Source organism: Oncorhynchus tshawytscha, unplaced genomic scaffold (assembly GCF_018296145.1).
Source record: "Oncorhynchus tshawytscha isolate Ot180627B unplaced genomic scaffold, Otsh_v2.0 Un_contig_766_pilon_pilon, whole genome shotgun sequence".
NCBI classification, from domain to species: Eukaryota; Metazoa; Chordata; class Actinopteri; order Salmoniformes; family Salmonidae; genus Oncorhynchus; species Oncorhynchus tshawytscha.
In genome coordinates this window covers 320870-334981 of record NW_024609833.1, presented here as the reverse complement: position 1 = coordinate 334981, position 14112 = coordinate 320870, and the positions used below count along the sequence as shown (strand labels likewise).

At 40.9% G+C, this 14112-nt stretch overlaps 1 protein-coding gene across 1 annotated transcript; it reads right to left on the bottom strand.

Moving 5' to 3' along the window:
- Positions 1-842: 842 nt before the first annotated feature.
- LOC112217444 (NF-kappa-B inhibitor epsilon) lies at positions 843-10787 on the bottom strand. Its single transcript, XM_024377733.2, has 6 exons — positions 10090-10787; positions 7289-7391; positions 5941-6151; positions 4645-4733; positions 3578-3826; positions 843-2102 (listed from the first exon to the last, which is right to left on the bottom strand). The coding sequence occupies exons 1-6, from the start codon at positions 10425-10427 to the stop codon at positions 2034-2036; spliced, it is 1059 nt and encodes a 352-aa protein (XP_024233501.1). The 5' UTR covers positions 10428-10787; the 3' UTR covers positions 843-2033.
- Between the last annotated feature and the right edge of the window lie 3325 nt (positions 10788-14112).

The window sequence follows — 14112 nt, the reverse complement described above, 5'->3', positions numbered from 1 at the left end:
CCTTCCTAATATCGAGTCCGTCAGTACATGGACAAGGTACATGTAGACAAGGTCTTGAAAGCCTTCCACAGGGATGCTGGCCCATGTTGACTCCAATGCTTCCCACAGTTGTGTCAAGTTGGCTATGTCCTTTGGATGGTGGACCATTCTTGATACACACAGAAAACTGTTGTGTGAAAAACCCAGTAGTGCGGCAGTTCTTGACACACTCAGACCTATGCGCCTGGCACGTACTACAATTCCCTGTTCAAAGCACTAACATCTTTTGTCTTGCCCACTCTCTAAATGGCACACATACACAATCCATGTCTCAATTGTCTCAATGCTTAAAGATCTTTCTTTAACCTGACTCATCTACATTGAGATAATTCCCACAACCCCTGCCAAACAGTGGTTTCCTATCCATCCGGACAAACAAATTAGCCTTGCTTATCTGGCTTATTCTGGAGTATTGACACATTTTGTCAAGTCTAGTTTATGCCCAAATAATGACTTGAGTCACTCAAATGCTTGTCAAAGAAAATAGGCCAACATACAAATAGAAGGTAAAACATTCCCCACAAACAAAGAAGAAATTAATCCCTCTGCCCCATTGAAAGGCTTCTTTATTCTCTGGTCCCAGTCTCACCTTGAGCCTGTGTCTGAATATTCATTATGGGCAGACAGAGTATACAGAGAACAGACAAGTGATCTGGGTGAGTGGAATGTACAGACGTATTGTACTAAAGAGGGTTATCAGGAAGAATCAAGCAACCGGCAAATAATGTTTTACCAAAAGCAGCTGACAGGAAAATGAGAAATAAGGAGTTTTGTAGTTATCAATGAGGCTTTGTTCTCCCAAGTCAGCATCCTACAATGTTTAGAACAATTTATTGGATGGATTTGCTATACATGTTGAGTCAGCAATAGCCTGCTAACAACTTGGATTAAAATGTGAGTGTTGTTCAACCAGATTCTTCTCCACAAAACATCTAGTCTACAGTATATAATCTACATAATTGCTTAAATCCTTAATTCCAGATGTCATCCTTTTTGTATTATCCTCCCTGCTCAGACAGATGTGCATATACAGTACTATAAACAATTAATGACACACTTCAATTAAAAACTCCAAAGATATGTATGACCCCCCCCCCAAAAAAAAGAGTGAAGCTACAATCTTATTTATTTCATTACAAAATATAAGAGTTTGAAAGTGTTAATTAAGAGAAGGCAAAACATCTAAACAAGCCAGTCTGATTCAGTACACCATAACAGGTATCATACCTGATATATCAGAGATGGAGGAGAACGATGGTAAAATAGGGAAGATTTTACTGTCTTGAAAATACAGCTATTATGATTGTGTCTTACCAATAGCGGAAAGAAAATGCATTCAAAGCAGAAACCGAGAACTGAAACATACAATGAAAGATATTAAATTATGATGAAGAACTTCTCTCCATAACAGATTTCGTTGACTAAAGTATAATTGAAAAACATTTTCAAGCTGAAACAATGTTCATTTATAGCATGACAGCAATGTATTTTCTGTGTTGAAACTACATTTCCCACTATAATCAGTTATTATACACACGTGATAAAGAGGTAGATTCCCTGTGTACTTTAGAGGGAAATTAAACATTTTAATTTAATTATTTCTGCTCATATTCATACACTAGGTTTTGGTAGTAAATCAGTTACCTTGTATGAGAAAATGTTTCATTTAAGTCTACATGAGATTTTCCTGCATTTGAAAACAGTTATCAACCATCAAATTATATGACAGACACCTTTGTACCACTATGCTAGCAGAGAATAACTTTTCAATGCGAGTGTCTAAAGAGTTCACACTCACATATACACACACACACACAACAACGATAAATAACCCTACAGCAAAGATTTATGTAAATGAAAAATCACATTTAAAACAGCAAATTACAAACATGATTGATGTAAAGCTACACTTTTGTGACAAGGCTCCATGATGATGTTCAAGAGGTCAAATGTCACCTGTTGTAGAGTATTCAGGTGGTGAGAGAAGTACACGGTCAGAATGGTACTCTAACCACTGACCTGCCCTGGATTTGGATGTCATCAAAAGGGAAAAGAGCAAGGATCTGAAATAAAAGCATATGGTGGGGGTTACATGTCACATTATATGTTCTACCTTTGGCCAGACAATAGTTCAGTCAGTCTCCTTCACAACAGGAAATAATCTGGAGATGTTTCACCCCCACAAAGCATAAAGAAAATGTATTTCAAGCACTCAGTGAATATTAGATTTGAGTCACATGAAACACTTTGAGCTGGTTTCCCAGACATTCACTACACGACCAAGAATATTTGGACACCTGCTCATCAAACATCTCATTCCAAAATCATGGCCATTAATATAGAGTTGGTCCCCCCCTTTGCTAGTATAACAGCTTCCACTAGATGTTGGAATATTTCTGCTCGGACTTTCTTCCAATCAGCCACAAGAGCATTAGTGAGACCGGGCACTGATGTTGGGCGATTAGGCCTGGCTCGCAGTCAGCGTTCCAATTCATCCCAAAGGTGTTCGATGTGGTTGAGGTCAGGGCTCTGTGCAGGCCAGTCAAGTTCTTCCACACCAATCTCAACAAACCATTTTTCTATATGGACTTCACTTTGTGCATGGGGGCATTGTCATGCTGTAAGAGGAAAGGGCCTTCCCCAAACTGTTGCCACAAAGTTGGAAGCACAGAATAATCTAGAATGTCATTGTATGCTGTAGCGTTAAGATTTCCCTTCACTGGAACCATGAAAAACAGCCCCAGACCATTAGCCCTCCTCCACCAAACTTTACAGTTTGCATGCATTGGGGCAGGTAGCGTTTTCCTGGTATCCTCCAAAAACAGATTTGTCCGTCGGACTACCCGACGGTGAAGTGTGATTCATCACTCCAGAGAACGCGTTTCCACTGCTCCAGAGTCCAATGGCAAGCAAGCTATACACCACTCCAGCCAACGCTTGGCATTGCGCATGGTGATCTCAGGCTTGTGTGCGGCTGCTCAGCCATGGAAACCCATTTCATGAAGATCCCGACGAACAGTTCTTGTGCTGACGTTGAGTGTTGCAACCGAGGACAGACGCGCTTCAGCACTCGGCGGTCACGTTCTGTAAGCCTGTGTGGCCTACCACTTCACAACTGAGCCGTTGTTGCTCCTAGACTTTTCCACTTCACAATAACACCTCTTACAGTTGACCGGGGAAGCTCTAGCAGGGCAGAAATATGAAGAACTGACTTGTTGGAAAGGTGGCATCCTATGACAGTGCCATGTTGAAAGTCCCTGAGCTCTTCAGTAAGGCCATTCTTCTGCCAAAAGGTCTGTGGGGAATGCATGACTGTGTGCTCGATTTTATACCCCCGTCTGCAATGTGTGTGGCTGAAAGAGCCAAATGCACTAACTTGAAGGGGAGTCCATATATGTTTGTAAATATAGTGTAGATTAAGGCTATAACTATAGTCCTGGACTAAAATGCATGTTCAATGGAGAATCTGCATTGAAAGTGCTTTTTAGTCCACTACAAGGATTGTGTGTAGGACTCTGGCCCTTCCTCTATATCTCACATCATCATTGCCGCCAGCAAGATCCAGTGCCGTCTCATCCTCTATGTTCCTCAGCATCTTATCAGCCCCGGATTGGCAGAGCAGGTTGGCGATGGCTGCGTCCTGCCGGCCAACGGCGAGGTGAAGTGGCGTGCAGCCGTTAAACATCGGCACGTCCACATCGGCTCCCTTGTTCAATAGCAGCGTCATAGAGACAATGTCATGGAGCTCCACTGCCATATGGAGAGGTGTTTTACCGCTCGTACCTTCCTGGGGGAGAGAGAGAAGAGACGTGAGTTAGGGACTCGATAAATCAAATGTGCCCTCAAAATAGGATATGAAGGGCGCAAATGGAGGGAGCAAAGGGTCAACAAATCTTAGTAAAAGACATTTTACAAGCTGTCCTCTTCAACACAATATCTTTTAATTCAAATACTGAAAACATTCAATGAGGCAGCTTGATATCTACTGTATAGCATGTTTATTTCACACAGAAAGATATCTAGGGTAGTGTTAGGTCAGTCTACTATGTTGTGTTCTATATCTATGTGTGTCTGACTCAGACTTGCTGGCCTGGGCCTCTTCTCTGACGAGTCTAGCTGCTCCAGAAAAAGCCCCCATTACATCAGGCTTTCTAGCCCAGCCGCCTCATGACCCAACTCTAATTACATTGTCATGAATCTATCAGAACCTGCTGAGCTCAAGGCCATATCACTATCAGTCTCACTTCAGCAGTGCACAAGTGCAGCAGATGGGAGTACAGTAAAGTACATAGCTTGAAGGAGACACTGTACTTCTAAATAAATACCATGCACTCATTATGACATGATGCATTCACTTAGGACAGTATAGTGTAGTTTGATCATCTATGTAGAGGTAAATATTTCTGAGGATTTAGCTATGACACATTGAAGTACTAACTACAGTATTATTGCACAATGTAATGCACTTCGTGAGTAATACAAGTCCAGTGAGAAAAATTGTCTGAAAGGTTTTTTCAATGTATTTATCGAAAATACTTTTCTCAACATCTAGTGCTCATAGCGAGGTTATTGTAACAGTACACCCGGGTGAGTAACTGGACTAACCTGGATGTTGAGGTCTGCCCCTTTTTTCATCAGTAGCTTCATCAGACGATGCTGCCTGTTCACAGTGGCTAGGTGGAGAGAGGTAAGACCTGAAAAAGAAGACATTACTTTCAAAAACCACCTTTCTGAATGAGCGATTTGATGAATTTGAGTAGATGTTATAGCTAGTATCAAACAAGACACGGTAAGGTCATACCACGTGACTCACAATAACCTACATACCAAACAAAATATACAGTTGTTACATCTATAAACATGATTCACATCTGCAAAGCCTACTAAGCCAGGAACATTGAAAACTAGCTAGACAGCAACAACGATTCATTTACACCAGTTTTGTCTCGCACTGTGCAATGTTGCAATAAAACAACACGCGAGGTGGGTACATCCTCGGATAGACGCCAACACATGAAAAGGAATTGACACTAAATAAAGAGCCATCACATCATGGTATCATTATAGCATCGTACACAGCCTACAAGCTGATCATCCTGGGCCCTGGTCAGTAGGCAAAAGTTATGGAATGTTCAAATAGAAATACATTAAAAGAGAAAATCCCCACTTAACATTCAGTCTGTCTCCAAACAGGCTCTCAACGTGCTTGATAGTGCTTGATATGAAGCCTAATAGCAATCATCACGGTTACATCCTCAGAAAGCATGAGCTCCTGAGTTGGGAAAATCTTGTGCAATACACCGACACATGCCTTCTATTCAAGATCCTAAATGGCCTGGCGCCCCCTCCACTCAGTACTTTTGTTAAACAGAAAACCAAACATATGACAGCATATCCACAAGTACTGCCATGAGAGGTGACTGTAATCGTTCCCTTAAGGAAAAGCACCTTTAGTCAATCTGCTTTCTCTTTGAGAGCTTCCCATGTCTGGAATACACTGCCATCAGACACACAACTGCACCACCTATCACACTTTCACAAAAAAAATGAAGACATGGCTAAAGATCAATCAGATTTGTGAACATAATCCCTAGCTGTGTATTGCTGCTTTCCATGTTGTCTGTAGCTTGTGAGGTGTGGAAACACTTTGTTGCTTTTTGTGCTATGTTTCTCTGTCTGCATGCTATGTCTTGCTTGTCATATGTTGCTCTGCATGTGCTCACTGCTCATTGATTGTCTGTATTGTAATTGTTTTTATAAACCTGCCCAGGGACTGCGGTTGAAAATGAGCCGGTTGGCTGTCTGTTTTGCAACAGACATGTCAAGGTAGTCCCTCCCTGTTTTTCTTATTTTTTTTCTCTCTCTTTTAGAGCCAAATTAATACAGGCCCTGCTTTCTCACCTCTCCAGTTCTGGGACTCGAGCACAGGGGCCAGCTTGCTGGAGGAGACATTCCGGATCATCTCAGTAGCGCACTCGACCCAGCCCTGTTCGCAGGCCATGTGGAGCGGCGTGTTCCCCTCCTGGTCCTGCAGCTCCAGGCTGGCCCCGCTCTCCACCAGGTCCCGCACCACCGACGAAAGGTTCAGGTAGCTGGCTAGGTGTAGCGGCGTCTGGGAACATGCATACAAAATAATAACTCCCACGGGTAGACTCAATATGGCCGCCAGCCCACCCACCACTGAAAATTGACTAGGATGGGGATCGCCTTTTTTGTAATTCTATGGGACCACATACCAACCTGAACAAACCAACAAAGGGTTAGTATGGGAGGAGGGTGTGATATCTGACTTGGAGTCAGTATGTACCCTCTTTTCAAAGTTTCATTTGAGTACAATCAGGATTACTAAGACCCGATATAGGAGCTGATCTTAAGTACAGTAGCTAGTATTTATAACTGAGCTTTACTATAGAACTCTAATGCCAAGTGAGGTGATTTAGCAAAAATGCATTGGTAGGCCTGAGACATCTCAATGTGAAACTCCTGATTGAACTGGGTAGGGCTGACTAATATAACCAGTAGGGCCACTATTGCTTGTGTGGCTTTTGGTAAACGCTAACAGAACAGAGAGAGAACAAGGTGAGTCATGGTGCAAAATGCTGACTGTCATTTCTGACCTCCCAGACATTTTCCTCTCCGACCCATCAGGATGTCTCAAACGCCCCTTCAGCTTGCCTCACCCCCCCTCACCTCTGTAAGTGACAGGTTACACACCCCACCCCCTTAATGTTCAGTCAAAGCTCCTCTTAAATATGCACTGTCCAGTTGCACATTTCTCATCGATGACTACGTTTTCTCAGGCAGCCCAATTCTGATATTTCTTCCACCAATGAAAAAACTCAATCAGATGTGATTGGTCAAAAGACCAAATTGGTGATTTAAAAAAAAAAAAATGAAGGCCTGTGTAATCTCAGCCTTAGAGACAAAAATATTCCAGATAAGATTTATTGTTTTTGAACAAGGAAAGCAGGGGAGTTTCCAATTTCCATTTAAACTCCCTTATGAAATAACCCTAGAACCCCTCTCACCCACAGAACCGTTCCAGTGAGAGGATGTACTACTGGAGAAAGGGGAAGAGAATGCTCTTCAATTACAGGGTGCAGAAATAACATTATCATCTCTGTTGTTGTCATAAACATTGACAGTTGCAATCGTCAAGAGGAAGTATCATGAAGGTTAAGTGGTTTCAGTACACCAGTACCCGTGTTGAGGGTGTAAAGAGAAGGGGGTGTGGCTGTGTCTTCTGTACCTGGTACAAGTTGTTCTGAATGTCTAAGACATCTTTGGGGAACATCTGTATCAATTGGTGAGCGAAGTGTTCATCTTCATGGATGATGGCTAAATGCAGGAGTCTGGAGGGGCGACAAAAACAAACCATTTCTTATAAAATGTCAATCATAAATCTATCAGATTTTTACATTTTACATTGCAGTTGTCACAAAGTGCTTCTGCAGTAAACCCGCCTAGGCCGCACAGCAAACAAAAGCAGTTGAGTTGCGGTCACTTAAACATTGCATTCAACTGAAAAGTGAGCAGCCTGGGGAGAGTGGAAACATTTCTCATGACATTCCTAGTTACTTTAAATTAAATATTTAAAAAATGTGAGCAGCCACAGGATATAATAAATGGATTTCATCATGTGATGGAAAGAATTACCTGCTGGAGAATTTTTAGAATGTCATCTAGATCTACTTGGAAATGTAACACATAGCATCCCATGAATGAAAACTGCTTAGTAGGCCACAGTGCTCAGTGGTTGTGAATGTTGCGCAATAACGGAACTTTTATGCAAAGAATAGTCATGTCAAGAGGATGTTTGATTCCACAAAGCACTCAAAATATTTCTCTTCTCAGTTATCATTTGTTGTAATTGAACTCAAGTTATTCGGATAATATCCTAAGATCGAACAAACAGAACCATCGGGTTATTACTGAATGTTCAGCAAACACAAGCCTCAAGCCTATGAACATGAACTACTCAGTTAAAATAGCAAATGCAATGCATTGTGTTCTTTACTGCAGCCCATATACAAAGTCATGACATTTGATACAGTCAATCAAAGTGGAAAACAAGAAACCCTTACCCCAAAAGCTAAAGGGGAAGTTCTAGCAGACAAAAGAGCCAAATGCAGGAAATGGAACAAGGCCACTGCAGTGCTTTATTTAACCCTACAATAAGGCTTTCCAGAACACACACTTCTCCCTACATAGTGCACTACTTTTGACCAGGGCACTCATTGTCTACCTAACTAACTAATGTGAAAGTAGTAACTCGTTTAGCCTATCCTTGTTCCATGCTAAATGTCTTCATGCAAATCTATTTATCTTGTAACTTCATTTTAAGACAATCCATTTGACATATAAAAAAGCAACTTAAAAAAAAACCTAAAAACATTTACTTGCACAAGTAAGACCGTAGATTATGATTTAATAACTCCTCTTCAAAGCAGAGCCAGTAGCCTGGTCCCATGTCGGTTTGTGCCGTCTTGCCAACTCTTATGGTCAATGTTTGGTGTGACAAACATATGAGACCAGACCACAGAACTTGCCGGCATTCTTTCGACTTTTTCAAAGGTACAAGGTCAAATGCAAGATCTTCCTTGGAATATAAACTTTTTTTTTTAAAGTCTCAAATGGGACTTCCTAGTATGAACAGTTGGGTAAGATAAAACAAAGAAAATATCCCATGGGGGAAATTAAATGCCTGCACCGTGGTACTTTCTCAAGTCACAGGATTGATGTAACGTATTGTGGGTTCTTTCTATTGTTAGGTAAATATAGTACAGGTCAGAGAATGCTTCCTTGTGACCTAGTCAGACAACGAGAGCAAGGATATGAAAGGATGTCAGAGAGACAAAAAAGCTGTTACTCTGTCAATGGAATGGTTACACAGACTCACTTCGACGTTGAACAATTGATAGCGATCAGCATAATATATTTCTGAGTATGCTGACTCCAAAGACAAAGCCAGGACTGAGTGGAACGCAAAATCACATGTAGAAGGCCGATAAGGCCAAGTTTGCATGTCTGTGACTGTGTGTAGAAATTGTATGAATTTCAATGATCAGCCTATTCTTGGACCTAGCGAGAGAAGTACTATGTGAACATGTGCCCTGCCTTGTCTATCACGGGGAATTTCCACAGCCATGTCTCTTACACTTCTGCTTTCCAAGTCGAGGCACCCCACAGGAGTCCATCCACGATCATGACAGCTTTCACAGGCTTGAGTGTATCACTCTAAACTTAAACTCTCTAAATCGACATCACATACCATAATGACTGGGAATAGGATTAACATGACATACGCAAAGAGGTGAATTTCTCCAGCGCAGGCCAAAACTACAGCCCATCCCCCAAGCCTTTTATTCATTCAGACAGCAACAACACTGTGGGTTGCTTGACTGTTCCGCTGCAAATTCATGCATTAGGCCTAACCTACAAAAATGCATCCATCTTCAAATTGTTATGGTGGTTAACACACATCAGACAAGATGATGTCAAAAAGCATCACCGGTTTGTTGACAGTGGTAATTTTAGTCTATGCTCTCATGGCCAGTTGAACCCCCCTAAAAGGACAACCAAAGAGCAACACCAATCCAATTCTGTCAGTTGTACAGGGTGTGTCTGGGGGTGTCTCTAGGGGTGAAGGGTTGAGTTTTAGATTGAACACAAATGTATGGGGTAGAACAGACATCACATTGTGCATTAGGATTAAGTTGGTTGATAATTGTAATCATGGCCCAATTAGTGACTCAATCGTCTATGCTATGCATTTTAGACTGTGAAAATTCATATTATGGACAAAGAGATTGATTTTCCAATCTCCTTTAATGCCAAACTCAAATACGGTTGGCCCTACTTTTATCTATACTGAAAAATGCATATTAAACACGTTAATGATTGCACACATCCACATATACGTATATTTCTTGATACATCGTCTCACTTTAAGGTCGTCGACATGGACACATTTTACTTATTCAAGAACATAGGCATAGGACACATTTAAATATGTATTACTTTAAAGATGTAAATTTTTAAAAAACTTACGTGTCTCCATCTTCAGTGATGTTGGTGAGAAGGTTCTCTTTATGTTCAAATGCTGTATTCTTCGCACTGTCATCTTCAGACTCCGAAATGTTGCAGCCCTCTATTATCTCACTGAAATTCTCAACAGTTAGTGACGACGAGCCATAAGCAGAATCCAACCGCTCCTCTGTGTTGCTGCTACATTTGTCCCTGGCTTCACTGGATTCAGAAGTCGAATCCCGTACCGGTTTGTTATAGGGATCATCTTTCGTAAAATATTGGAATGATTCAACACCAGAGTCTATTCGGTTATCCTCTAATAAATTCACTTTCCCATTCGCATCTTCAGCGCTTGCCATGGTGGCCTCCGGCCCGCAGTCACTGCAGGTCGGCTTTTCAGGTTTAAACCCTAAAAGGACTACCTGTTGCTTGATGGTGCGAGCAGTCCTCCGTGGAAAAGTCGATCACACCGGAGTAGGAAGGAAATCACTGTTCCTTTGTTGCTTTTCATGCCACCGGGTCGAGCGCTTTTCTTTTCCCGCAAAACTTCAGTTAAATGAAAATAAGTGAAGTCATCTTGCGACACCGTATACATGCAAAATGGGCCATTTAGTTCAAACCATAAAAATACTTAAATCAACAACAGGGTTTCAAATAAATTTGGTACGCTCATAAACTGAGGTCAGCCCACATAGTTGAGAGCACGTGAGCAATGAAAGGCGATTGGGTAAGCGCTCAGCTCTGACATTGGGGAATCCCCGAAGGGCGTGATATGCGTTTACATTACAACCACCCACCAACGCCGTGGAGTCTCCCTGGTTTTACAGGATATGTTTGACCAATGTTCCCTGTACGGTGCTTTCATATGTCTATTTATAAACTAGTATGTCCCAACCGGGAGATTCACAAGTGAAGTAAATAGGGAGTTCATTTTTCAGTGAGTAGGCAAGAGGCCATTTCTTAGGCCTAAAAACAGACAGCCAAATGTAGTGTTGAAATATGGAGACAGAATTCAAAACGTGTAGCCTATGAGTTGACCTATAAGTAAGCATTTAGAATAGGCCTATTACAAACATGGAAGTAAAACTTCAGTGGCCTATTAATATAGCCTACTAAGATGCTGACCAGACCACTCGCGCATGCACATGATGATTTTGTACACAAACACCAGATGCAATCAGGACATGCAAGTTGAAATATCAAAACAAACTCTGAACCAACTGTATTAATTCAGGGACAGGTCGAAAAGCACGAAACATTTATGGAAATTTAGCTTGCTGTTGCTAGCTAATTTGTCCTGGGATATAAACATTGGGTTGTTATTTTACCTGAAATACACAAGGTCCTCTAAATCAAATCAAATCAAATCAAATTTTATTTGTCACATACACATGGTTAGCAGATGTTAATGCGAGTGTAGCGAAATGCTTGTGCTTCTAGTTCCGACAATGCAGTAATAACGAACAAGTAATCTAACTAACAATTCCAAAAAAAAAAACTACTGTCTTATACACAGTGTAAGGGGATAAAGAATATGTACATAAGGATATATGAATGAGTGATGGTACAGAGCAGCATAGGCAAGATACGGTAGATGATATCGAGTACAGTATATACATATGAGATGAGTATGTAAACCAAGTGGCATAGTTAAAGTGGCTAGTGATACATGTATTACATAAGGATGCAGTCGATGATATAGAGTACAGTATCTACGTATGCATATGAGATGAATAATGTAGGATAAGAAACATTATATAAGGTAGCATTGTTTAAAGTGGCTAGTGATATATTTACATCATTTCCCATCAATTCCCATTATTAAAGTGGCTGGAGTAGAGTCAGTGTCATTGACAGTGTGTTGGCAGTAGCCACTCAATGTTAGTGGTGGCTGTTTAACAGTCTGATGGCCTTGAGATAGAAGCTGTTTTTCAGTCTCTCGGTCCCAGCTTTGATGCACCTGTACTGACCTCGCCTTCTGGATGACAGCGGGGTGAACAGGCAGTGGCTCGGGTGGTTGATGTCCTTGATGATCTTTATGGCCTTCCTGTAGCATCGGGTGGTGTAGGTGTCCTAATCCGTCAATTAATCCAAAAATAAAAGGGTAAAACAAGTTTGTTTCTAATAATCTCTACTCCTTCAGGCCTCTTCTATTGATTTTATATGGCGTTTGGCAACCAACTTTAAGGTGCATTACCACTACCAACTGGAGTGTATAGACCTCAGTTCATCTTTCAATCACCCACGTGGGTATATGGCCCTAAAACCCAACGAAGAGATGGGAGAGGTGGGACTTGCAAGTCAAGCATTACAAATAGTTCTATTTAGTTCTATTAGTTCTACCAAGTTCTATTTTAGCACCTGGCTACGCAAATGATGCTCGTTGACGCACAGTGTGGGTGCAATGATTTAGTAAATTTATTTTGCACCGCTTGCATACGCGATGCGAGTGGTGTGGTCAGCATGTAACATGTATGTGTACATTTATTTTGTGACGAGAGCAGTGTAGTCAGCATGTTAGCCTATGATGTTCAATACTGTATAATTCTTCTCCGGTGGGTGCTCTCTAATCTAACGTTACTCCTTATAGTCCAAGGACCTTACATGTTCTGTTTAGAGGCAAATTGGCGCTGACAGCCAAATACTCCATCTAAACGTGAATCGATTCTCAATTGCAGTACAGTTCTAGAAACATAAAGCCCTCTACTTTCATTTCACATCAAAATGTTTAGAGCAAGGGCCTCAACATTGTGGCCATTAGAGGGCAAAATCAGCCTACAGCAGGCTACAGGCGATAATACAAAATTATTAGGTAAAACATGTTAATATGTTGTAACCAACTACAGCAACATAAAGTGTTAGTGTTACCAAGGATTACTTTAATACTATTAATTAATAATAATATTCATTATTTAATACTATTCATACTAGCTTTTGAGCAGATTTTCTGGCATTTCAACTTGCTGTCAAAAGTAGGCTAGCTGTTGCATATTTGTTCCTGCAGCTAATGTCATTAATGTTCCAAGTCCAATCCTACCTGGCCATACTTTTTGAATGATTAGATGCTGTAAGTTGATTACATTATGCTCACATAGTCACTGTGCCATCTAATAACTTCACTCTGGGGTGAGTCATATAACTGGATAAGGTCAAACTAGCCTGTTGGAAACTAATGGTAAAGGCTTGGATTTTCACTGAACCAAGGATGTTTTTCATTGAGTCGGCTATATATGGAGCAAAAATTACTGTATAAAATAAATAATTCAAATACTGAGCTATATTGTATGCTCTAAAAACTGTGGCCCTTATTTTATAACAATACAATTGCTCAGAGGAAGAGATTTTGTTTGTATTACTTGCTTAACAACAAGTAATACTTTTTCTTCTCAAAAAGGTAGCGGTCAAAATTATTGACACCCCTGTTTTCAATACCTTACCTTGTGAGGATAACGTCACTGAGCATTTTTCTAAAATGTTTTATGAGTTGGAGAACATATTGATAGGGCTCTTAGACCATTCCTCCATACAGAATCCTTCCAGATCCTTCATATCATTTGTTTGTGCTTATGGATTGCACTCTTCAATTCAAACCACAGGTTTTCAACTGGTTACAAGTCTAGAGACTGAGATGGCAATTTATTTATTTTTATTTTTTTGGCCAAAGAACCATTTTGTTGTGGATTTTGATGTGTGCTTGAGGTTATTGTCTTGCTGGAAGATCCACTTGCGGCCAAGTTTCAGCCTCCTGGCAGAGGCAACTAGGATTTTGGCAAAAATGTCCTGGTACTAGATAAAGTTCATGATGCCTTTGACCGTAACAAGGGCCTGAGGACCAGTGGTAGCAAAATAGCCCCATAACATCAAAGATCAACCACCATATTTTACAGTAGGTTTGAGGTTCTTTTCTGCTCATGCATTGTCATTTCGACACCAAACCCACCACTGGAGCTCTATTTTCATGTCATCCAACAAATGTAAACGCCTGGAGTTTGATAACGGGATTGGAACCGGTGCTTTGGTAAAATGACCTGAACATAGAGCTCT